Here is a 27299-nt window from a genome sequence, read left to right on the forward strand (position 1 = left end):
CGCCGATTAATAATATGGAGGAAAAAAACGAGTATATATTAAGAATAAATTGACTCTATAAATAACCATTGCCGTATTTTTACATTTTTAATCATTACAATTAAATATCTACTTACCTTGTTGTCATATAAAGGCGCTTCCGCTGCATCAGATGCATCACAGCTGTTGTCTTTATTGCTGATGGCAGCCGCATTGACATTCTTGTCCTCCGCCGTAACCACATGACCGTTATCGGCAACATTTGAAGTGTCCGTCTCAATCGATGCCACATTACTACTGCTGGCACCACCTCCACCGCTACCCGAAGAATGTGGAGTACTTCGGTTTGCAGCCTCTTTGGTATGTTCCGTTTGAAAATGCGTTTCCAAAGCCGTTGGATTCGGAAACAATTTAAAGCACAATTGGCAAATATGAGCTTGTGGTGGCAAACCTGCAATACAAGTAAAGTGAAGATATGCGAAAAATAAATTAAAGCTCGCGCCAAAAGAAAAAATCACATTTCATAGAATTGAACATTAATTTTTGTCAACACCGAACACCGTTTAATTACTAAATGTCCCATAAAATCGCAACGTATGTCAATTGGATATAAATTTTCTTTTCCGAGATAGGTTTTTTTGTGTGCCATGGATGCAATGGCAGATTGACAAGAAATCAAGTCACACGCACAAAATGTAAGCACGCCTAACTTTGTATGAGATTTTCTTTTTGGTGCGAATTGTTTCCTTTGTTGGCTGTTTAATTTTGCTGAACGGCGCTGACATAAAATGAAAATATTGCCATGTTTAAAATTAAAATATATTTATTTTCATTTGTTTTTAAGTTGATTTAAGGAAAAACAAGTGAAAAGTGTCGAGCATAGACGACTATGGAGGGTATATTAAATTTTTCATTCCGTTTGTAACTCCTCGAAATATTTATAACAGACCCCACAAAGTATACATATTCTGGATCAGCGTAAAAATCTAAGACGATATAGCACGCTATCTTTCGAACGATATAAGATAGAAGGCTTCAACTTTGCATACATGCGTAGTTTACCAGCATGCAGATTAATTTCGTAAATGGGCCATGTCGGTCCGCGTTTTCGTATAGTCCCCATATAACGGTAGCTCCCGATATTCGGTATTTTAATGATTTTAGCGACAGTATTTACCGGAATTATTTCAAATTTCATATTAAAAGTTCGTAATGGGTTCTACAGTCTATGAAATAAATGCAGGTCCACGTCTTCGTATAGCCCCCATATAATAGTATCTCCCTATTTTCGGTGTTTTGATGATTTCAGCAACATTATTCGCCGGAATCGTTTCAAATTTCCTGTTAAAAGATCTTAAAGGGCTCCACAACCTATAGAAAAAAATTGTATACAGGTCTTCGTATAACCCCACGTCTTCGTATAACCCCCCTATAACGGTACCTCCCCATATTAGGTATTTTCCTGATTTTAGCCACATTATTTACCGGAATCGTTTCAGATTATTGTATTTGAAGTTCGTAGTGGGTACTACAGCATTTGTACCCACGATTTTGTATAGCCCCCATATGACGGTATTTTCATGATTTTTGCTACATTATTCACAGGAATTGTAACTAATTTCGTATTTAAAGTTCGTATTGGGTACTACAGCCCATCAGAGATGTCCCCAAAACAGAACTTATTTGTTACTTTGCAGGCGCTCTACAAGTCAGTACTAAGGACCAATCGACGTGGAATTTTGCATGAGGTCTGAATATTGTACCGCCCGGGAGTCAGTCACCATAAATTGTCATGGTATAATATTTTGTGGGTGAAATGGACCTAAGGAAGTGACCTGATGTTGCATATTATGTCCTCCTGATCCAAGTCTGATACAAATATTACAATGTATGAAGTCACGTTTAGACGGATACTCCTACAATTTCAATACCCTACAACAAATATGTGTTGGAGATATTATAAGTTTGATTGGCCAAAAAAAAAATTAACATCTCGAAATATTGGTCCCCGACATAGGAAGCTATATATGGATCTTCCTATGTCGCCGAGCTGAGTAGATCTAGCTATGTACGGCGTCTGTCCATGTTAATTTGTATTCACGCTACAGGTCGCAGTTATGGCTCTCACGAAATTGAAAATGGAGGTGGGGTTAGGTTCAGAATAGAAGCCTATAATTTTTGCTCTACAGGCCACAGTTATAAACCAAACGACACGGACTTTAGCATGGAGTTAGAATTTAGGGTTGGGCAGAAGCCAACCAATTTGGCAATATTTAGCGGATAAAATAAACCATAATTTTTTTGTGAAAAAATTTCGAAAATGTTTCTTAAGTTTCTCCCCGCAACAATCCGATCCTTATAAAGTTTAGCTAGGGGGGGTAGGGTGTTTTGAATACCTAACAACACGACGGAGTGCGTAAATACTTAGAAAATGCCCTAGGTCAAAAACATAAGGGTAACATCTGGGCAGGACTCTACGACATAATTTCAAAAACGATCTATTCTAAAATGGATTTGGATATAAGGGGCTTCCAGCATATTGTAGTGTTGGAGGGTATCACATGGTCGGCCCAGCACGATTATAGCCATTGCTTACTTGATTTGTATTGAATTAACAATTTATTGAAAACTTAATTTTTGGTGAAGGAGTGTGCCCATGTGGTCCATCCTCGCTTTTGGTTTAGTGCTAATAGAAAAATGAAAATTTGGAAGGTGCCAGAGGGAGTGCCACGACATTGGACATTTTTAAGCAATACCAAGGTTTGATAAAACTATTTCAATATGCCCAGTTTGAACTTTATGGGGTACTCTCATAACTCAATATGAGATTTGTTTTGAAACAAAAAAACTTTAGAACACTTGAGGGGAGTAGCACCAGAAAGACTAGGCCTTTATTTCCCATCTTCCAACTTGATCTAAGTGGAAAACAAGTAAGAAAGCAGCCAAGTTCCTCCATTTGAAAGGACCTTGAAAATTAAACAAAAATGCCGCCATAATTTTTAATATTCTGTTGAATGGGCCTAGACAGCAAATTATCTGCCAGAGAAGTTGGTTCCTTTGCAAATTTAAGATTATCCTGTTGAAAATTCAGCTAAAATCATCAAAATATCGAATATTGGAAAGTACCGATATATGGGGACCATACTTAGTCGTGAATATGTATTTATTGGCAATTTTCTGTCGAAGCTCAAATTCAGAATTAGAAATAATTCTGGTGATAAGTGCTTCAAAATATCGAAAAGGACCCTTATATTGGCTATACGATACTAAATTTAAAAAAATTCCGATGAAAACTATGACAGAAATCATGAAAAGACTGTAGGTAGAGTTCTCTACAAGAATGTTTTCCCAATGTACAGCAAATTTAGCTTGCAATGTTGACTAAAAAACCTTAAATATGTCGGTACAGTTATATGGGACCTATACCAAAACGTCGATCTGCAGGATCTGCATATTGGATGATGATCGGATATTTATATTTTGTAAAATGGATTACAACATGTGTGACATTTTTGGAATACCTACCGGTCAGAAATCAAAGGCAACATTTTTACAGGACGGTATGATTTTATTAAAAAACAAGTAAAAAAGCTGTAAGTTTGGCCGGGACGAACTTTGAATACCTTCCACCATTTGATACAAATTTGGCAGTTTTCAAAAAATAAAATCCGTTAAAAATTTTGATAAAATCTTAAAAATACCGAATGTAGTCGTATATTAGGGTCTATACGACGACGTGGACCTGCATAGGCAACTTTTGTCACAAGCTATTACAATATTCAAATGCGAAACTTGAAAAAAAATCTGTTTATAATGTAGCTAAAATCATCAAAATACCGAATATAATAAGGAGGTGCCCCCCATGCCCAGACAATTTTCTGGCATAGGCTGTAGTATGCATTACGAACTTCAAACACAAAATTTGAAATAATTCCGGTAAATAACGTCGCTAAAATCATCAAAATACCGAATATCGGGGGTTCCGTTATATGGGGGCTATACGAAGACGTGGACCTACATGGCCATTTTCAATACCAAAAGTCCTGCAGACATAATGCACCTTTGAGTAAAATTTTATCAACCTACTTCATTTCGTTTGGAAGCTAGTGTGATTTTCACATACGGACAGACGGATAGACGAACATACGGATAGACGGTCGTATTGCTAAATCGTCATAGAATTTTATGCTGATCAAGAATATATATACTTTGTGGGGTCTAAAATGTATATTCCGAGGTGTTACAAACGGAATGTCAAACTTAATATACCCTCCATTCTATGGTGGAGGGTATAAAAATCGCCCAAAATATGTTTGGACCTAAGTGGGTTGTCTAATATATTATAGTGAATTGACTATACCTTTTGCTCACTGTCTATATTTCTCCTTGTGGAGCGTATAAAAAGTTCGGTTTGACCTGCTTCCTATTCGACTTGTAAATTTGTGGTACCCCATGAAATATTTTTATATGTTATATTGTAGTGTACGATCAAAACAAAAAGAAACAACTACAACATTTCAGTTCTCATATTGAATCATCATCGGAAAATGCCCTATTTGAAAAACACTCTTTGTTGTTTGGGTCCAATTGAATTATGTCGTTCGTTTTAAGCGATTTTTATTTATAAATTCCTCTTTGGTGTGATATATTTGCTGTTGTCGTTGTCTTTTTGTTTCTGCCGGTCAAAGGTGACAGACAAAACGGCTATATCATTTCTTGAACGCCAACAAGAATGGAGGAGTGTGCCACTCACTCGCTTGCCATGTACATACATATGTACTCGTATGTATGATGTGCGTGAGTGTGTCACCGTCGTCGTCACATGGCAAACTGTTGTCTCTTATGCGCCACTATTTGCGCCTTGTTACACACATTGAGGCAGGCAATGCCATGATTTAAGTACTGAAATTACGCTTTAAATAACATCTTTTGACAGTGATGGAAATTTATGCCGGAATACCAATTTCCTTCTGCGCGTTTTCTTTTTCGGTAGTTTCATCATCATCCTCCCATTGATATGTCTTTGTTGTTCTTTTTGTTTTGGTAACAATAGCGTATGGAATTATTTCCTAGCATTGTTAGCGAATTGTGTTATTCGATGGTGATGTGACGATGTTGCAGGCCAAAAAATATTGCGTAGACAAATATTATGGAATCGGAATTTATTGAATAAATGCTTTGAAATATTGCAAGATACTATTATACATAATTCTTAATTTAATGTTATATATGTGATTTTCTGGAAAACTGCCCTCAGAAGACTTATGTATATTCATTTTCAGCTATTTGTACTGTGTTGTGCAAACTTTTGAAGGCTTTCAATATCAAATAACTTCGAAAACTGGAAACTTTTATTTGCACTTTTTATTGAAGAACTAATTACTGTAATCGCATTTTGCTTTCTCGATCATAATATGATACTTCAAGCGGAGGTCCGGGCGATTGCAGTGTGTCTAAACTGACTTAATACCAACACGAGACCGGCTACCGAAAACTTCCTAACGGACATCGCAATAATCCAAGACATTAATATCAACAAGTAAGCCAAGGCTATAGTCGTGCATGACCGACCATGTAATACCCTACAACACTATAATATGTTAGAAGCCCTCTTATGTCCAAATCCATTTTGGAAGATTTCGCTTTTAAAATGTCATGGAGCACTGCCCAGATATTATCCTTAGCATTTTGACCAGGAACATTTGCCCAATATTTACGCACTCCGTCATGATGTTAGTTATTGTGGTCCATTTTACAGGTAAATATAATCTAATGGTCATACAAAATGCTATAATTTTTCCCTGTGCTTAACTCTCTTCTCAGGCGTGTCGATTGACTTGATTGATTGATCAGGAATTTTTTTTCCAAATGCAAGAGGCCACTCTGTATCGCCAAATTTAGTCTCATCTATATGATTTGCTTGTCTGTGATATTTGGCTATATTCGTCAAAAAAAAAAAAAAAAAAAAAAAATAGCCAGAATTTCGCCTGTTGTGTTTTTTGGATTCCGCCTGTAAGTTATTTTTTTAGCGTTTGGGTTGCCCATATTCGACGGACCCATCTGGCAACGCCATAACTTTTGACAGAGATGTCACATCGCGTTTGAAGCGTCAGTCCAAGCAGATTTTTACCATGAACCAATACACGCCACGCGAGCGCTCTGAAATAGTTGAAATTTACATTCAACAGAAGAAGTCAATTGTGAAAACTCAACGTGCTTTTAAAACATTAAAAAAATGTGAGAAGTGCGCCTTCTAAGAACACCATTAAGCGTTTATACGAAAAATTTTCGACTGGTAAGGCTCTTTCTAATCCGAAGAGGCCATATAAAAGTCGACCAAGTCGATCGGCAGAGAATATCGCTGCCGTACGAGCCAGTGTTGAGAGGTCCCCAAGAACATCCCAAAAACGACGTTCCCAGCAGTTGGGCGTGGCTCGGTCCACTTTACAACGGATTATTCGCATTGATTTGCATTTGTTCCCGTACAAAATTCAATTGACGCAAAGAATGTTGCCTGCGGACAAGCCTCGTCGATTGGAATGGGCCCAAAGGGCCTAAAGGTCCGTCGAATATGGGCAACCCTATATATATATATATTTCGCTATATATATCCGATATATATACTAGCGGCATCTACGTAACGATCAGAATTGACCTTTTCGTCTATTTGCGATTGCACCGGGATTAAAAATATTCGCGGTTTAATGGAAATTTGACTTTTATTTAACACAAATGTTATGGTCTATTTCACCCACTAAATATTACCTGATTACTATCAAAATTGGAAAGCTCTAAGCTCTAGCCGCATGGTAACTTCCGCGTCCAAAAGCAATAGGCTTTTATTCTCTAGCCTCACTTCCATTCCGAATTTCGTGAAGATCGGGCCATAATTGCGACCTGTATAATGATTACAAATAAACATGGACAGACAGACGGACGGAGATACATAGCTAGATCGACTCAGCTCGGCGAGATAGGAAATATTGTTGGAAACCAATATTTCGAGGTGTTACATAATTTTTGGGTCAATGAAACTTATAATACCCCCAACATAAAGTGTTGTAGGTTATAAAAACTGTATTGGAAAATAGAAATTCAATCTATAACTATTCTCAACACGGCTCAGTTCGCATTATATGGGTACGAGGTCATGTGGGGATCAGAGGTATCGAGATATCAAACTGTGTCGCCACAACAGGTATTTTCTAAGGCCAACCTTGCTTTTCAAAATACTCCAGACACAACAGTCTAACGGATTGGAATCCGGAGATTTTGGTGGCCATCGTGCGCTGGAAATGAAGGGAGGAACCTTATGTCGTAACCATTCTTGGGTGGCGCCTACTGACTGCGATGATGCTGAGTCCTGTTGGAATGTCCAAGATCTGCGGCCAAACTTTTTGCGTGCCCAAAATGCACCCTCCAGAATATTTTCGCGATAATATTCGACATTAATTTTGATGCCACGGCTTTCGGCTGTTAAGACGACCCACATCATCACCATGGCCGGCGCTTGAGTTCTGGTGGCCAACCAAAGGTGCACATTTTCAGCTTACCTCTTTGGCAAGTAAACACGATCATTTTGTTTGTTTACAAACTGCTGGACAACGAATGTTTTCTCATCGGAGAAAACCAAATTCGGCAGTTCACCACTTTCGGCCAAGCGAAGCAACTCTTTAGCTCTTTTGAGTCTATTTTCTTTCCGCTGCGGTGTAAATTCTTGCACTTTTTGGAATATCAATGGCTTTACCCCGAGCTCATTTTTCAATATTTGCCGAATGGATATTCCGATAAGTTCAGCTCACGAGCCATTTTTTGGCCACTGCGACGTAGGATTCGATCAAGTCGCTTCTTTACTTTTCGAACTATTTCTGCTGATGTTGCTGTTTTTTTTCCATCCACTTTTTTGACGACGGGCTACGCTACCAGTATCACGGTAACGAGCGATGGTACGAGACACAAAAGATTTATTCACATTTAAATGCCGGAATGCTCTAACGATAGCCACTTGTTGTATTCCAGCCAAATATAAAGAAATTCCGAATAACTTTTTTTCTGGAAAATTCTCACCAAAATGCATTTGTACGCTCGTAAACAATATAATGATCTGTCACTGGAATAATTTTAACAGCTGTCGGACGAGTGGCTTAGAAATGAGAGCAGTCTGAAGTTGGTTGCTGTTGGGTTTTAATCCCAACCTGTATATTACGCATGTGAGGGAATTAAAACCCACATCTGATGAAATATATATGTGGGACCTACACCTATATCAGAACCAAATTTGATGTACTTGTTTCTACACTTAATTTGGTCGGATGTGCCAAAATTCAGTCCATTTGGGCTGATATTGGCCACTTGGTGCACATTTAAACCGAAATCGGTTGAGGATATTTTTGGGAGCTATATCGAAATTTGAACAGATTCGCACCAATTTCAATAGGTCTCGTCCTTGGGCCAAACAAATATTGTTTGGAAAATTTCATCTCAATCGGGAAATAAATGCGACCTGCATTTTCTTCACAAAAATATATGTACGGACGGACATATGGACTGTCCGATGCATAAATCGACTCAGAAAGTGATTCTATGAAGATCCTCATAAGTAACTATGGGTCTATCTCGCGCCCTTCTCCATGTTACAAAAAATGCACAAAGACTTAATACCCTTACCACTATAAATAAATAAGTTTACTAGGACCTATCCGTAGCCCAAATGTATTGACGTGAAGATAAATTCGTAAGCCAAATATTTCAATAGATTTTTCCATTCCACTTCTGGGTCCTAAATGTTATAAATTCCATAGTATTCAAAAAATGTACTCACCCATAAATCCTAATGGTCCAAATGGTAACAATGGAAATTTTCCCTGATTTCCGAGATTTTGTATTTCTTCGCGTGCGGCAGCCATCAGCCAAATATTCGGCGGCATACCCATCAAATGTGGCAGATGATCCAGAGCTCTTTGCGTGTGCTGAGAGGTGCCGTTACGGGCTGTCAAATCCATGGCTTGAGATAGACCAGATTCCATGGTATCTGGGCCACCACCTCCAACACTCTCGCCCTTTTCATCGGCATCTTCAAATTGACGTTTATCCAACGGCGTTAACGATAAGGTGTTTTCCCTTGAATCATCGGTACTCTCCATGGTCATGTATTCATCGAAATCACCCTGCGACGATTCCGAACGTTGACCAGAATATTCAGATGTTGTGGAGAAATCAAATGTCTCCGAGTTGCCCAGTGATTTGTTGGAATTTTGATCTTCCAATATGGCCGCCTCCATGTGGGCACGTATACGTTGATTGTGTTCAGCAATTGCGGCAGCCATTTCACTGGAGGCGCCAGCAATTTGTGGACCTCCACCCGACCCATCATCTATGGTATGGATACGTATGTGTTGTTGTAGTATTATTCCATTAGAGAATTTCTGATGACACACGGGACACTTGAACTGCGAACGCATTGGAGGTTTAATTTTGTGAATACTCATGTGAGCCTTAAGATTGCCCTTCGTGGCAAAGGCTCGACCACATATCTTACAGCGAAAGGGTCGCTCACCCGTATGTGTTCGAATATGCATTTGCAGGGAGCTACGACAGGACATGACCTTTTGGCAGAATATACATTGATTGGGATCTGTGAGTTTATTTTCAATGTTGTCGACCAATTGCTGGAGCTTTGAGGTTTCCGAAGTGGTATCGATTTCGATTAGATCTTCCCATGATTTGTCGACATATGTTTCTACTTGACAAAAATCGCCGGTTAGGTGTTCCAGGCTGCTGTTACGACTCAGGGAAGAAGACCGCCGAAAATGTTTGGATAGAGCATGGTCGTCGACGGCGGCGCTATCTCCTATGCCATTGCCAGGAAAACTTTTTCTAAATTCTTGGGGAGGTGTTGAGCTGTTCGAATTGCGTTTCCTATGTGAGCTATTACGTTTTGGGGTTACTGATGCCAGAGGTCGTTCAGTTTTGTCGATGATTTTCTGCGACTCCTGCTGCTGCTGCTGTTGTTCTATGCCTGTAGGTTCCATTAAAGCTTGTGGGGTTTTCACCCTTACCAAAGGTTTGGGTTTTGGCTCTTCATCCCGGCTGGGTGGTTTGCTAAGATCTTCGGGGTGCTCATTGTTTGATTTGCAACTTGCCGATGTTAAGTCTCTGGGAGATTCTTTCGGTTCTTCTTCTTCGTCTTCCACAGCGATTTCTTTGGTTTCTTCAGGAGTTTTCCTTCTTCCTTCGTTTTCATTCGTTTCCTTCACCTGAGATTTCTCAAAGGGCAGGGGCAAACGAATTGGCATGCCCAAGAGACCAGATGGAGGTGGTGGAGGAGGAGGGGGCGGCGGATGATGGGAATGGGGATGGGAGTGAGGCGCTGGTGGTTGAGCATTGATTGTGGGTGGCATATCCAGAGGTGGTCCCACACCGGGTGGCATTAAAATGGGCGGGTATATTTGGGTGTGTCTTTGATAATGAACCTTCAGATTTCCTTTGGTGGTGAATTTACTGCCACACACATTACACACAAATGGCCGTTCGCCTGTGTGTGACCTCAAATGTATCTGGAGGGCCGAGAAGGAGCCGAAAATCTTACCACAATATTTACAACGATGTTTGAATATCTCTCCCCTTCCCTGACCATCCTTTTGCATGTATTCATATTCATCTTGCATTTGGGAGGCATGTAGACTCTGGGAAGCCGAATCGAGGACCTCTTCAGTTCTACGCTGTAGCATTTCCAGGCAATTCGTTTCACTGGGCGGGGGTATGGGATCATGGTCGGTAATGATGGTCGAGGCCAATGATGAGCTAATGCCGCTCAACAAGGGCTGATAATGGGGTGATTGCACTTTATCTTTATCCTTGGAATTTTTCGAAAATTCATGATCAGTCTTGCTGCTTTCTGTGTCCTTGATAGTTTTTGGTGAATGGCTCCGTTCGATTTCTTCTGCAGAATTTCTTCTCGTCCTGTTGCTCTGAGTCAAATCTATTTGCACATTTTCTAGCCAGGAATTTTCATTATCCTTCTCTCTGCTGGCATTGTCCTTATGTCTCCTTACCACCTCTTGATGTGATTCCTCCTCCTGTTCCACCTCACCTTCTTCCTCGTCCAGATCTTCTTCATCCTCCACACCTTGCCTATCACGGCGTTTCAATTGACTTTGTAAATGTTGTATAAACTGTAATTGCATTAAATGTTGCCGCTGTAATATAGCTGCCAGATCGGGAGTAGGATTATCACCAAAATATTGAGAATTGGCCAGGGCGGAGGCAGCAAATTGAGCCACAGCTACTTTGGTATGTTGCAACGCTTCCAATGCCACATGGCCCTTTGAGGCCAGGCCATTTGGCAATACCGACAAATCTAAAGCTTCTTCTTTACTTGGATGATCGGAGACACCATTGCTGGTCTCCTCTTCTTCCTCCTGTTCCTCAGCCATTTCTTCATTATTCCCCTTAGAATTTTGATTCCCCACCAAGGGGCTACGAGGACTCTTGGGCTCATCCTCACGTTCATCTGTTGGGGTTTCACTTTTGCCCGACATTATATTGCTATCATTATCATTGTTATTGCTATCCGGATCTAAATCTTTGGTAAGGGTTGGCGGACTCCCGGGGGAACTATTCGTGTTGTTCGCCGTTCCACCACCACGATAATTAATACGATTGTGGAAGATCGAACACATGGTGGAAATTTAAACGTTAAAATATTTTGATGTTTTTTTCGAGATGCTATGGAATTTCCATAAAGTCTGAAATGAAAATTGAAAACAAGAAAATAAGGCATTACAAAATCACAGAATATCGGAGGAATAAAAAATGGATGATGACAAAATTCCCATAACAAATTTTACCCAAAAGACCATTGTGTAATTCCAAAAAAAAATAACAGTTGGCCTGGGACACCAAATGAGTCCAGTACAATGACCGCCAAACAAAACAACAAAAATCAATCAGCCATCGAAGCAAATCACACCTCTTATATGACCAATCGCTGGACAACAATCTGCAAATACTACCGTCATATCGCAACTCAATCGCCCATTATATATGCACATATTGGACCACATCAGTCAGTTCCTACTACAGCTATTATTTTATAGACCGCCTGCCGATCTGCCTACCCTCCCCGCCATATATATGAGAAATTCTCAAAATGAATATATGAATAGTTTTAGTTATCGCCGAGGATTGGATGGATCGATGGATTTTATAAATTTCTTTATGAATAAATGATTATTTTACGTCTACGCAAATTTTTGACTCAGACTCTGTTTCAAATGCCCAGTGAGCGATCATTCCCGCTGTTGCAGCTATGGTCGTCAGCGATTACCATGGGGCCAGGCCAATATAACTGAATATTGTATTGATGCCAACACCAAAAGCCCATAGCCCATTTGTAATTTATTAATATATTTTCTCTGTCAACCAAACCCAACTAAATTGGATTTATTCTGTTTCGAGTGCGCACATTGACAAACGAAGTCTGTTGTTATATACCAAAATTTATTAATTTATTGTTTTTTGCTTAATTTAATTTATTATTTCTGAAAAGTCATTTCAAAAGCCATTGGTCCAGAAGGAATTGTTATGATACTGCAACTGTGGTTTTTCTTTCTTTTATTTTGTCGTTGAACTTTTATCGTTTATTTGAAATCGAGAAACAGAAGTTTTTTTTTTTTAAATATCAATCAGGAATATATGATGAGGTGTTGTATATTGAAGGAGTTAAGTGGCAGTGGGAATAATATCAGAGTTATAAGGTGGCCAAGGTTTGTTATTGTTTAATTTTGTATTTGTAACAAGTGATCCAAAGACATAAGAGCAGCGAACGATGACAACAAGCATTGCGATCAAACCCAATTTTATCGGAGAACATTTTTTTGTTGGGAATTGATTTTAAACGTATTGATTAGGAGGATATAAACTAGAAGGAAATTTAAATTTAATTGATACATCAAGTGGTTCTATGCATGTAAGGGTTTAAATCCGATTGCTATTCAAAATCTATATTTATGCACTACACCACATAGTGGTAAGGGTATTATGTCTTTGTGGATGTTTTTTGTAACATGGAGAAGGAGGCGAGATAGACCCATAGCTACTTTTGAGGATATTCATAGAATCACTTTCTGAGTCGATTTATGCATGTCAGTCCGTCTGTCCGTCCGTCCATGTATTCTTGTGAACTAAATGCATGTCGCATTTATTATCCGATTGGGATGAGATTTTACAAACAATACTTGTTTCCCCCAAGGACAACTCTATCGCAATTGGTGAGAATCGGTTTAAATTGAGATATAGCTCCCATATACAGGATGAGATAAAAAAACGGCATCTAAGTCAATCGCCATAATTTTTACATTTTTTTTAATTTATTGAATGAAAGCAAAAAATGTCGGAAATAGCATCAAATTTTATAATAAGTTTAGATTTGTATGAACTGGTCACCTTTGACATGAATTGTGACCAATGCAACCGTCACACGCTGCCCGAATGTTGCTCTGCGGTATTTTGCCCCGTTCCCGGCGAAGCGTTTGCTTGCGGTGATCGACCCTTTGGTATTTTTTAGTGTCAACCATGCATTCCAAAATAATCCAGACACAATAATCCAGACAATAGTGGTATCCGGAGATTTTGGTGGTCATTTTGCGCTGACAATGAAGCGAGGAACCTCATTTTGTAACCATGTGCGCGTGCTGAGTGCGATGATGCTGAGTCCTGTTGGAATTCCAAGGTCTGCTGCCAAAATGTTTGCGTGCCCAAGGCTTTAATACACCCTCAAGAATATTTTCGCGATAATATTCGGCATTTATTCTGACCATCGGCTGTTATGGCGGCCCACACCATCACCATGACCGGCGCTTGAGTTCTGGTGGCCAACCGAAGATGCACATTTTCAGTTGACCTCTTTAACAAGTAAACACGAAGACTTTGTTTGTTTACAAACTACTGGACAACGAATGTTTTCTCATCGAAGAAGACCAAATTCGGCAGTTCACCACTTTCGGCCAGCGAAGCAACGTTTTAGCTCTTTTGAGTCTATTTTCTTTCTGTTGCAGTTTAAGTTCTTGCACTTTTTGGATTTTCAACGGATTTGGATTTTCAATGGGGTAACATTTTACCCTCATTTTTCAATATTTGCCGAGTGTTCAGCTCGCGAGCCATTTTTCGGCCACTGTGACGCGGGTTTCGATTAAGTCGCTTCTTTACTTTTCGAACCATTTCTGCTGATGTTACTGTTTTCTTCTGTCCACTTCCTTGACATCGGGCTACGCTACAAGTATCAGGGTAACGAGCGATGGTACGAGACACAAAGGATTTATTCACATTTAAATGCCGAAGTACTCTAACGATAGCCACTTGTAATTTTCAAGCCAAATATAAAGAAATCACACTATCAAGCTTAAATTCCATCACGAATAACTTTTTTTCTGGAAAATTCTCACTAAAATGTTTTTGTACGCATGTTAATAGTATAATGAGCTGTTACTGGAAAAATTTTAGAAGCAGTCGGACGAGTGGCCTTGAATGTCTGAAATTGGTTGCAGTTTTTTTATCTTACCCTGTATCCTGTTCTGCCAGCTGAAACCCATTTCGAACAACAAATACCAATTTTAAGACAAATCCGTGGAAAATGTGTATCGTGATGTCAGAGAGACAGACAGGCAGAAATCGTAAAAAAAAAAAAAAATCGGGTATACTACGAATTTTAGGGATGTTAAAAACGGAATGACAAAGATAATATACCAATCTTTCCAAGATGGAGGGTATAAAAAAACATAAAGTTCGACGAGTCGTATTTCAATACCCTTTACCATTTGGTAAAAACCGTTTTTAAATAAAAATATCTGATGAAAAACGTGTTCCACTAGCAATTAGCGGTTATATGGGGGATATACCAATTAGTTTACCCAAGACGAACATTTTTTGCAAGGAGAGAACAGACCTACCGAGAACCCCAATTGTCAAGTTCAGGTAAGGGGGCTATGTCAATTAGTGGACCTGTAGCGAATATTTTTAAAGGGAGAGAACAGACCTACCAAGTTCCCCAAAACATAAAGTGATTTCAACAGACAGACAGAGGGACGAACATCGCCAAATCGACTTATAATTCTATTCTGATCAGGAATATACATACTTTTCGGTTCTGCAACGAATATTTCGAAATGTTTCAAACGGAATTACAAATTTAATATACCCTCCATAAAATAGTGAAGGGTTCTAAAAAAGTACAAAATGAGTGACTGACTTACTAACTGATTCACCAACGTATAGGCGGAACGACTGATGCTAGAATCTTGAATTTTTGCATGTGGTTCAATGTTGATGGGTAGTACTAAATGGTACTTACTTTGATATTTGCGTAAGACATTGTGTTGAAAATGTGTGCTACAATTACACGAAAAGATCAATTTGGTATTGGATGAACAGATAGTGCTTGAAATCTGAAATTTGGTATAAGGCTCGCTGTTCATGTGGAGGTTGTTTCGGAAATGTGTACTATAAATGTACGAAAAATACTTGAAGGTATTAAATTTGGTATTGGGTGAAAGGATAGAGATATAATCCCGAAATTTGATGTTGAGGTCTCTGTTGGTATCTAGGATTAAGATATGTAGGTGGTTGTGGAAATGCGTACTACAACTGTGAGAAAGTACTAAATTTCATATTGGGTGAAGGGATAGAACTAGAATCCTAAAATTGGATATGGATGTCACTATTGGTTTCTGTGGTTTAGATAAGGAACAGATTTTGGATATGCGTACTATAATTGTACTAAATAGTACTATATTTGGTAATGAGGGAAATTTCAGAGCAAAAATGTTGAAATTTTATATTAAGGCCAAGGTTGATATTTGAGGTTGAAATATAGAGATTGTTTTGCAAATGTGTACTTTAACTGTACGAAACGAATTAAATTGTACCAAATGTGGTAGTCGGTGAAGGGATAGGGCTGAAATCCTAAAATTTAATGTGGATGTCACTGTTGTTACCTGTGGTTGAAAAGAGGATCTAATTTTGGATAAATTTGATATAAAGGTACTATAATTGTTCGAAATGCTACTAGTCCAAAATGCAACACCGTTGGGTGTTAGAATAGAAATGTATCGAGGTCACTGTTGGTTTCTAGGATTAACATATGAATATCGCCAAGAAAATTGGGCGGCGACAGTTGCTTAATATTACGAAGATCAAATACAATTCTATCATAAAATATTGCAAATATAACCAAATTACTGGATAGCCTAGGGTGTTCAAAAATGTGGACCTAAATGAACAACTTCCTGTCAATGAGTCCCAGGCTCAAACGGTACAGCTCAAAAATTTCATAAAACCTATCAAGGTGCAGGATATTTATTGAGCCCTCATATTGGGGTCATATGCAGCAAAAATTTGATAGCCGCATGTGGCGCTTTCAGCATTACATGTAATGACTACCGCATACCCTTTTCATTACCGGCATAATAAAAATAATGGCGACTGCAACTGCAATAATGGCAATAGTGAGCTAACAAATAATGAGTTATTTTTATAAAATTTACAACGTAAAATAACTTACTTTTGTCCTACCAAGTAATGAGTAATGGCGGCACAGAATGGCCTCGTCCGACTTAACCACATTGGGTTATGACGCTTTTGAGGACACACACACCCGTCGAAATAGTTATTATTTTCAAGAGACCAACGGGCGGACTAACATTGTGAAATCTTTGTACTTTATGTACTTTGCAGGGTTTAAAAATAATCATCGAATATATTACACTGATTCTCCGAAATTCAGAAATTCAAGATATGCCAGTATTCAGATAAAAAATAAAAAAATATGAGATAAAAAACTGCAACAATGTCAACCGTCATAATTTTTACATTTTTTTTTAATTTTATTGAATGAAAGCAAAAAATGTCGGAAATAGCATCAAATTTTAGAATAAGTTTAGATTTGATCGAGATGGTCATATTTGGCATGAATTATGGTCTTCAAACGGCCAATGAAACCGTCACACGCTGACAGAATATTGCTCTGCGGTATTTTGACCCATTCCCGGCGAAGCGCCAATCTTGGTTTCCAAATACTCCTTACACAATAGTCCAACGGGTTAGTATCCGGAGATTTTGGTGGCCATTGTGCGATGGAAATGAAGCGAGGTTCCTAGCTTCATTTTGTAACCATTCTTGGGTGGCGCGTGCTGAGTACGATGGTGCTGAAACCTTTTGGCATGTCCAAGGTCTGCGGACAAAATGTTTGCGTGCCCAAGGCATTAATACGCCCTCCAGAATATTTTCGCGATAATATTCGACATTTATTCTGATGCCGCGATCGATTAATACGAGCGGAGAGCGAACATCGGCTGTTATGGCGACCCATACCATCACCACGGCCGGCGATTGAGTTCTGGTGGCACATTTTCAGCTGACCTCTTTGGCATGTAAACACGATCATTTTGTTTGTTTACAAACAGCTTGACAACGAATGTTTTCTGATCGGAGAAAACCAAATTCGGCAGTTCACTACTTTCGGCCAAGCGAATCAACTCTTTATCTGTTTTGAGTCTATTTCTTTCTGCTACGGGGTAAATTCTTGCACTGTTTGGAATTTCACTGGTTTTACCCCGAGCTCATTTTTCAATATTTGCCGAATGGAACATTGCGATATGTTCAGCTCGCGAGCCATTTTCGGCCACTGCGACGCGGATTTCGATCAGGCCGTTTCGAACCATTTCTGCTGATGCACGCTTGAATTCCATCACGAATAACTTTTTTTTTGGAAAATTCTCACAACAATGCCTTTGTACGCTTGAAAACAATATAAAGAGCTGTCACTGGAATAATTTTAACAACTGTCGGACGAGTGGCTTAGAAATGACATCAGTCTGAAATTGGTTGCAGTTTTTTCATCTCACCCTGTGTTTCAGCATACAAGGCCAAGTTTAGTCCAGAAGTATGTGTGGCAATTGTGGTGAATATCAGTTCAGATTTAGCTATAGTTTATTTTAGTCCGATTTAAATTTTATATCTGTAATATTCCCCCAAATGGGATGGATTTCAGCACATCCGACCGAGTTCTGCCCAGAATTACTTTAAATTTGGTGAGCATAACTCCCATATATATCTTTACCCGATTTGAGGTTTATTGTGCATCAACTGATTAATATCAGTACAAAAGGAAAAGATTTCGGCACATCCGGCCGACTTCAGTCTCGAAGCAAATACTTCAAAGTTGATGAAAATCGATTTAGATTTGAATATAGCTCCCATATACATGTTTCATCCGATTTGTTAATTAAGTTCCTCACATTCGTAATATACACTTCCCAACAACGATATTTCGTACCAGGATATCGGAAAAAGCCATAATACGCATTCGAAAAAGGTTCATAGGTGGTATGTAGTATATAGGTGTAGTATTCTAAAGTCGGCCCGCCCTACTTTCGTCCTTCCCTTACTGGTTTTACTTGTTTTAAATATTTAGTTTGATACGTGCTTGTTAAAATAATGTGTTAGATGACTGATTTGTAAGTAGAATCGTTCATGTCGAATTCACAACACCTGAAAATTCTGTTCATTCAAGCCTGGCCACCTTAGACAAAATATTTTCTGAAAAAATATTTCAACATGTTGGAAAGTCATTTCTGTACAATTCTTGTGTACAACACCACCACCACCCCGACAGAAATGTGATACAATCAAGCCGTCATCATATAGTATTAATACGCTCCATTTTACAGGATAAAAATCTGCTGCTAATAACCAAATTTGTGTATTCAGCCACTCTCTTCGAAAGGCGAAATAAAAAGCATTTTACGAATATTGAATGAATGATTTTTTATAAAAAAAAAAAAAAATAAAAAACGAAAAATTACCAAAAGAAAATTCCTACAATGAAGGCAACCATCAAGAACCAGAGTCTGTGGAGCGAGCGCGGCGCGACATTCGCAACAGAAATAAAACATAAATTAAATTATAAAAACATTTGGATATGTAAAGCAACGATGAAATTGAGTCCAAAAGGACATCACAGTTTACTTGAGGTTAAAAGCTGAGGTTACAAATGGTAACTGATTAAAGTGGAAGGCGAAAGAAAAAAACAACAACAGTAACTTGCCGTAAGCAAATGGCTGCCGCACACACACGCACACGAACACACTCCGGTCGTCGTTCACATTTCGGTTATAAATCTCAGCTTAGAGCTCTTGAGAAGCTTTAAATGTATTTAATCTTTTCAACATTAATTAAAATGAATATTTTTCAGATTTCAGAACTGTTCAACATGCTCCTCGAAGTTGTCCCCGCATGCAACTCGTTTGTTGGCCAAACAGAAACCTTTTTGTGGCCATCACTTGACGCTGTCACCATTGTTGTTGCTTGCAAATGTTCGGATGCAGTATTGTGCACGTTTGTCTTGACTGGGAGGAACTGCCCCGGGGAGGATTTGTTGACGAAAGCGTTTCCTCCTGTACATAAAATTATGGCCTTAAATTTGCGTGCATTATTTTTAGCATTAATTATGTTTAGTCAAGTTTACCTCACAACTTGCTATTCGATGATAAAGTTAAACAAACTGATGGCGATGATGAGCTACATGATGACCAGACATTAAACATTCTCTTACACATAAATATGTATGTGCATTCATATGTGGAATTGAACGGAAGGGTTTTTTTCATATTTCTTTAAGGGATACAGTGATGCAATGAAATCGGACCGGTATTGTATTCAAAAAAAGTTTAATATTTCATTTCGAGGAGGGAGGAAAGGAATTTTAAGATATCAGCAAATATATGTCATTGCGACTCTATATTTGGGAAATTTATTAAGTTTTAACCGGTATTCCGACAAATATATATACCCTCAGAATTATGTAAAATATTCTCAGGGGACGCACTTAGGAGCGAGCTGGAGAATAACTTTGCATTTAATGCGAGTTAGAATTGTTAAAAAGTCAGTCTTTATGGGAGATATATTAAAAAAATAGGAGCTACATGACTTGATGCGAGATATAATGTTGTCTGATTCTAATATGCAAAATTCGGAGAAAATGGGAAATAAATTTCAAAATATAGTAAGAGTAAGTAGTAGTCTAGTCTAGGGGAGGTACGAGAAAATAATTTAAAAGCTATGCCTAAAGCAGAGGAAGGTTGACAACTATAATTAACTGTTATATTTCGCAGATTTGCAGTGCAACTCTCTAACTCATTTTTTTACCCTCCACCATACATAGTATGGATGGTATATTAAGTTCGGCATTCCGTTTTTAACTCATCGAAATAATAATAATAATAGCTCTAACAAAGTATACATATTCTTGAAACGAAGATATCTAGATATGATATCGGTCCACGATATCATATAGCCCCCATATAACGGTACCCCCGATATTCGGTATTTTGATTACTGTAGTCAACTCTTTCAATGGAATTGTCTGTCATAAGGAGTTCTTTCTAGGTACACGCAGAAAAATATATGTTAGAAATATGTTTGGATCCAAACATATATTTGTTTGAGACTGGTTGCAAACAAATATATTTTTGGATGCAAACATAATTTGTTTCGGTGCAAACAAATATTTGTTTGCAACATTTTGTAACATAACTCAATTTTATTTGTTAGGTACCAACATATTTTATATGTTAGAACATATTTTTTTATGGGTGCGGAGAGGATTTTTTTCAAAGAGCTAAACAACAGAGCTCTCGATTACTTTTGAATTGGTGTTATAGGTGACTTAAAAGAAGACAGGAGGGTGAGAAGTCTGTTTTTGCGTTGATGAGTGTCTCAACTTGAGACACGCGCCAATGTTACGCTCTTTTGCTCTCACCAAGCAAACACTGCCGATCGCTGCTGTAACTATGTGTGGTGTGTGCGCGGCAAGAGGGATGGAAACTGTTGCTGAGACGTTTATTTCTTTTCTATTGTCCATGCACCAAAAAATGCCAACAACAACACACAAAGAGCTGTTTGGATGTTTTTTTGTTGCTGAGACGTTGCTTCTTACTAATGTTCATGCATACATACATACATGCGTTTTTCGCATACACACCGATTTGCTTGATGAGAACAAAAGAGCGTAACATTTGCGCGTGTCTCATGTTGGCATTCTGGTTGTGTTCTTTTTTTATTCTTTTTATTTGTTTTGTGCCTTCGCGTCGTGTCACAAGTGTTGTAATAAATGTTGATACCAACTGTTTTGGGGGGAAGACAAATTATTTGTCGAAGCGCCGGAGCCTTTAAATCTACAAAGCTTTATAAAAGCAGCCAAATTAGAGTTAAAAATTGATGCCTCAAGAAAAATAACAGCCTTAGTGTTTGGTGCAACCATTAAAGAAGACCAGTTTGAAAAAGTAATTCATCAATATATGTCAACACCTACTTTTCATATTGAGTTGCAATTTGGAGGTAAGTACACTGGATTTACAGCCTGTTTCTTTATGTCGGAACAAAAAAAATTTCGTTTCAAAATAAAGAAACAGGCTGTTAATATTTTTTTCTTTTTTTAAATAATATATTTCTTTTTTTAAATAATATATTTAATTTTCATTTAGACTCCGTTCGATCAGTGGCATCAGCATCGACAGTTAGTGGCACTCTATCGGAGTGTGAATCCGTAGGTGGTTTTGGGGATCTTACCCCAAAAACAAATGTTATTTCAACTTTAAAGACTGACATAGAGTCCATCAAGTCAATTCCGGCTGTCAACAAAATATGGAGAATTTTTATTGCCGAAAAACGCCTGCAAAATAAAGATAGGGTGAATATTTCGAAGGCCCTTATTGACGAATGTCTAAAAGAAGACCCTAACAGATTGTAAGTATTTTACTTTATTGAAAAAATAGTGATTGTAATAAAAGGAAAAATAATAAATTAATAAATAAAAATAATAACAAATATTAAGAATAATATTAATAACAATAAATTAAAAAATTAATATAAAATAAAAATTTTATGAAAACTGGCACGATATAAATTATAAACTTATTAACAAATGTTTATTTTATTTTATCAATAACAACAATATATTATTTATAAAAATTAAAACATAATAAATTAATATTAGAAACATAAGAATAATTTTAAGCATAATAAAAATTGTAATAATTAATATAATATTAATATCTGTAATAAAAAATTGTTAAAAATAATAATATTAAAATAAAAATTCTAATTATAAAAATATTAAAGAAAATATAAAACTATGTTTCATTATAAATTATTTATTTTCTTTAATATTTTTATAATTAGAATTTTTATTTTAATATTATTATTTTTAACAATTTTTTATTACTGATATTAATATTATATTAATTATTACAATTAATTTTATATTATATATTATAATATGTATGAATTTCTTTTATGTTAAATAAAATGTGAATATCAAAAATTGATTTTAAAACTAGTTTGCATTATGGTTGAATTATATCTGCAGTAAGTATACAAATGGACCCAATCATAAATTTATGTTTGCACCCCAATATATATTATGTTTGGACCCAAACATAAATTATGTTTGCACCCGAACAAAAAATATGTTTGGACCCAAACATTAATTATGTTTGGACCCAAACATTAATTATGTTTGGACCCAAACATTAATTATGTTTGGACCCAAACATAATTTGTTTGCAGCACCCAAACATATGTTATGTTTGGGAATGTTTGCAAACATATATTTGTTTGCTGCAAAATATGTTTGGGACATATGTTAGAGAGGCTTATATTTTTTTGCGTGTAGGTAGGTAGGTAGGAAGAGAATTGTCTATATGGGTCCACGATATCGTATAGACAACCACCCCCCCCCCCCCCCCAACCCGACACTGGAATTGTTTTAAATTTCGTATCCAACGTAAAAATTGCGTATGCTGGCCCACATCTTCGTATAGCTCCCATATAACGACACCTCCCTATTTGCATGATTTTAGTTCCATTATTCACTTTTTTTTTCAAATTTCGTATTTAAATATTATTATGGCCCATGACAAAAGTTGCCTATGCTAGTCCACGCCTGCGTATAGACGCCAATATAACGGTAACTTCCTATATTCGGTATTTTTAAAATTTTAACACGATTTTTAACAAATTTTATTTTTTAAAAATTTTCCAAATTCGTTTCAAATGGTGGAGGGCATTCAAATTACCTGTTAGAATTACCGGCAAAATCTATAAGATTAAAATGCTTATGATTTCGGTAATTAACGATAATTTTCATCAAGTTTCCGACCAAAACGAAGTAGTCGTTAAGTCCTACCGACAGCAACAGTGTTGTCAACTTTAATTTGGATTTTTCATTAACAAATTGACGTTTTAATTTTACCGAAATCTGTAACTCAAAAAATGCGTTAGAGAATCCCTCTGGAGAACGAATCACTCAACATATTTGGATACATAATTGGACTACCGACACAGTAAAGAACGGTCAAAAGTCGGTCGTAGCCCAATATATGATATATGATACCCTACTCCACTGTGCATATTTAGTGGAGCTACCCATAGCAAATTAATGTTGATATTGGGAATTTATGTGAAGCAGATCATACCTACTATTAATCTTTTTTTAATGGGTGTTATGGCTTTAGAGCAGCAATAATTTAAAATCGGAAGGAACTAATTGATCCATCTCTGAATCAATCTCCACCAAAAAATCACATTGCTGTAGAATAAATGATATGTCTTCGATAAGTCTTCAAATTGATGACCATTCAAAATGCTGGGCTTCAGCTCTGTTCTATTCTGATCGTAACCTACTCCCATTCAAAATTTCGTGATTTATGAAAACGAAATTTCGAGATGAAATTTTTCACAAACCATTTGTTTGGCATAAGGACGAACCTTATTGAAATTAGAGATAATCGTTAAAATTTAAACTTAGCTTCCATAGATATCGTCGCCCGATTTGCCTTTTATTGTGCACCAAATGTGTAATATTCCTCCAAATAGAAAGGAATTTAACACATGAATTGAGCCTAGGAGCAAGTATGTCAAATTTAGTGATAATCGATTCAGATATAGCTGTAGCTTCCATGCATATTTTTCATCCAGTTTTTTTTTATCGGCCGTAATATGCACACCATAACAACGATATTCGGGAACATATATCAAATACAGCTACCTTTGAATTTCGTATAATATCAGCTCAAATAGTAAACATTTTGTTGAAAATCGGTTCAGAGATTAATAAGTTATAGCCAGGGTAAATATGATTAGTAAATATGATAGTATGCGTTTGGCAATTTCCGTATAATCTAAGGAGTAATTCCCAAGATGGCATATGAATAGGATTCGTTGCAGACTTCCCACTATCAACGTTTTTATCTCCTCCACCAATTCTTCGGCAGAAAGATATATATTCAGGTTTTCGTATACTGTCCACATAAGAAACATTACTTCCAGATATTCGGTATACACCAGAAATGGTTAGGGTATTATGTCCTTGTGCATTTGTGTGTAACATGGAGAAGGAATCGAGTTAGACACATAGTTACTTTTGAGGATCTTCATAGAATCACTTTCGGAGTCGATTTATCCATGTCAGTCAGTCTGCCAATATCAGTCCAAATGGCCTGATTTTTGGCACATCCGACTGAATTCAGTCTAGAAGCAAGTACATCAAAATCGGATCAGATATAGCCATTGCTCCCATATATATGTGTCATCCGATAATCTTTTGTACCGAATATCAGATATAGCTCAGAAATAAATGCATAAAATTTTGTCATGATCGGTTCAGATTTGGTTTTAGCTCCCATATATATCTTTATCCTATTTATCATATCCAAAATGAACTGAATCTTGGCACTTCTGACGGAGTTCAGCCCAAAAGCAAGTGCTTGAAAATCAGTTCAGATATACCTAAAGCTCGCATATAAATTTTTCATGTTATTTTGTATAATATGCACTCCATATGAATTTTGAAATTCCAATATGGAAGTGGATTTAAGGAGAGTCGAATGAGATTTATAAGCATTTGTAAAGCCTTCGTTGGAAAATGTTAACCATCTCTGAAAATGTTCTCTAAGAAAATTAGTTCTTCATGGGGCTTACATATTGGTGTTATTATAGAAATTAACATGTATGAGCAAAGAAAATATCGCCACAATTCTCTGGCCCACATTTGTTGTTGCAACTCCTTTCAAAATAAAATTAAGCATAACCTTACTTTGTTCCTTATATGTATTTTGTTCTTTTTTTTGTGATACGCCAACTCATTTTGTATTTTTACGGGCGACAGACATTTATTAGCGACACCGGTTTTTATTTTACACCGCCGAAAGGAATAACCAACTTCAACGCCATAGTCCGTTCATCGTTTTTGCTTCATATCTTGAGCATAAATTGTATGAAGCCAAAAACTTGCTTCCAATATTGTGGCATATTTTTGTTAACATTTTTCATCTTCTTCGTCGCCGCGATTGTAGCGGCAAGGTAACTGGCTCGTAGGATGGCCTGTTGCTGCTGCCGGTGCGTTTTGCATAAAAAGTCATAGTTGGCGATAATTTCATGTCAGAGAAAATAGATGCCGCGCTCTCATTCTGGCACAAGGTTTATCTTCTTTACATGGCCATGGATGCCGGGGATCTGCATGGGGACCTTTTCGTTGGCCTTCTTTGGCAAAGCGAAGGTGGTGTTGGTGGCAACGTTTGGAAGTTGGTTGTTGATTGGTTCTTTTAGTTAAAATATAATAGATACACAGCATGTTTTTGCTAGACTGCAGCTATACATTTTTGCATTCTTTGTCGGAATTATAGCTGTTGGCTGATAATAAATCTATGCGTTGTAATTATTTTTGCGGCAAAAATTGCTTTAGACGATTATATGTGAGCATGTACCTGTGTGTGTGTGTAGGTGAATGTGGTGTATTCATTAGTTAGATAAAGTGCAATGAATGTGAGTTGGAATCAAATTAAGCGAGGATGATGATTTTTATTAGGGAAAATATTTCACAACTTATCAGAACGGCAAGAAGATAATGCAAGTTTTTGCAAGTTGGGAAAATCGGGCGACAGTGTTGAATTAGGGAAATATTTGCATGTCAACATATGAGAGTGTAGGTATCATGTGAACTTGGCATTTTTCAATTCGATACAAAATCGTAAAAATCACAAATGATTATCAAAATAATAATAATATTTTTCTACTTCATGTCATTATAATTTAGAAAATATTGGATCTAGAAAAGCGGCTATTTATCATGAAATCTAATGAAAAATCTTTTCAAATTTACTCCTTAAATAACTTACTGCAATTCAAAAAGAATGCCCTCCAACTATTCTAATTATATTTACATAACTCCTCACCCAAAGGCATAAACATTGTTGGTCGGAAACTTGTTCCTACGCCATTAATGCAACAATTGCATAGAAAGTAGTTGTAAACTTTTCCCATAGAGGGTGGGCCATTAATGAATGCAATGAAATTCCCACAAAGCAAATAACAAAAAAAAAAAAAACCAAGCAGAGAAAGAGAAACAAAAATTATGATGGCTCCCACTTCATCAATATTCCAAGAAGAGGAATAATTAAAGTGATTTTCCTTCCATGGTGCCACAGGCAACATAAATATAAAAATAAATGTAAATACTTTTCGAAATGGTTGACAACACAAGGAGGGGGGTGTGAAAAGTTTTGGAAATGAATAAGTATGCAAAAATTTGAAAACTTAACATATATGAATATACAATGTCACAAGAAGGGTGAGTGATTAAAAAATAGCCAAAAAATATAGACAGAAATTGAGCAAATAGGTTAAAGGATGCGTGGTTGTGCTCCACTCGGCGACCTATTGGTTCATTGTGTTCAATTGAGCAAATAACGTGTGCCCAATTGCAAAAGGGCAAAGGACTCATAACATCACAGCTGGTGGAGATTTGTTCAATTCATAGTTTTGAGTTGCCACCTTTAAGGTTATACGTGCTAACGCAATCCTTTGGCACCAGTTTTAGATACTAATTTTTATACCCTACACCACATAAGGATATTGTGTCTTTGTGCTTTTGTTTGTAACATGGAGAAGGAAGCGAGACAGACCCATAGTTACTTTTGAGAATCTTCATAGAATCACCTCTGAGTCGATTTATGCATATCAGTCCGTCTGTCCGCCCGTCCGTATGTCTATGTATTCTTGTGAACAAAACCCAGGTCGCCGATTGAGATGAAATTTTCCAAACAATATTTTTTTGACCCAAGAACGGACTCTATTGAAATATCAGTACAAATAACCTGAAATTTGGCAATTCCGGCCGAATTCAGTCTAGAAATAAGTACATCAAATTTGTTGAAAATCGGTTCAGATACAGCTTTAGCTCCCATATATATGTTTCATCCGATTTG

The 27299-nt window shown here is 37.2% G+C and overlaps 1 protein-coding gene and 1 long non-coding RNA gene across 3 annotated transcripts in view; one reads left to right on the plus strand and one right to left on the minus strand.

Moving 5' to 3' along the window:
• LOC101895647 (homeotic protein spalt-major) overlaps positions 1-27299 on the minus strand; it is a 90055-nt gene that overhangs the window by 18136 nt on the left and 44620 nt on the right. For both annotated transcript variants that reach the window (XM_059131808.1, XM_059131806.1), the window contains exons 2-3: positions 8801-11726; positions 117-430 (exon numbers count right to left, since the gene is read on the minus strand). In XM_059131808.1, coding sequence (XP_058987791.1) covers positions 117-430; positions 8801-11660 — 3174 coding nt within the window. In that variant the 5' untranslated portion in view covers positions 11661-11726. The remainder of the gene's footprint in view (positions 1-116; positions 431-8800; positions 11727-27299) is intronic.
• Positions 20500-21812, plus strand: LOC131806926 (uncharacterized). Its single transcript, XR_009344230.1, has 2 exons — positions 20500-21372; positions 21519-21812. It is a non-coding gene; the product is annotated as an uncharacterized LOC131806926 (long non-coding RNA).

Source organism: Musca domestica, unplaced genomic scaffold (genome assembly GCF_030504385.1).
Source record: "Musca domestica strain aabys unplaced genomic scaffold, Musca_domestica.polishedcontigs.V.1.1 11, whole genome shotgun sequence".
Taxonomy (NCBI): domain Eukaryota; kingdom Metazoa; phylum Arthropoda; class Insecta; order Diptera; family Muscidae; genus Musca; species Musca domestica.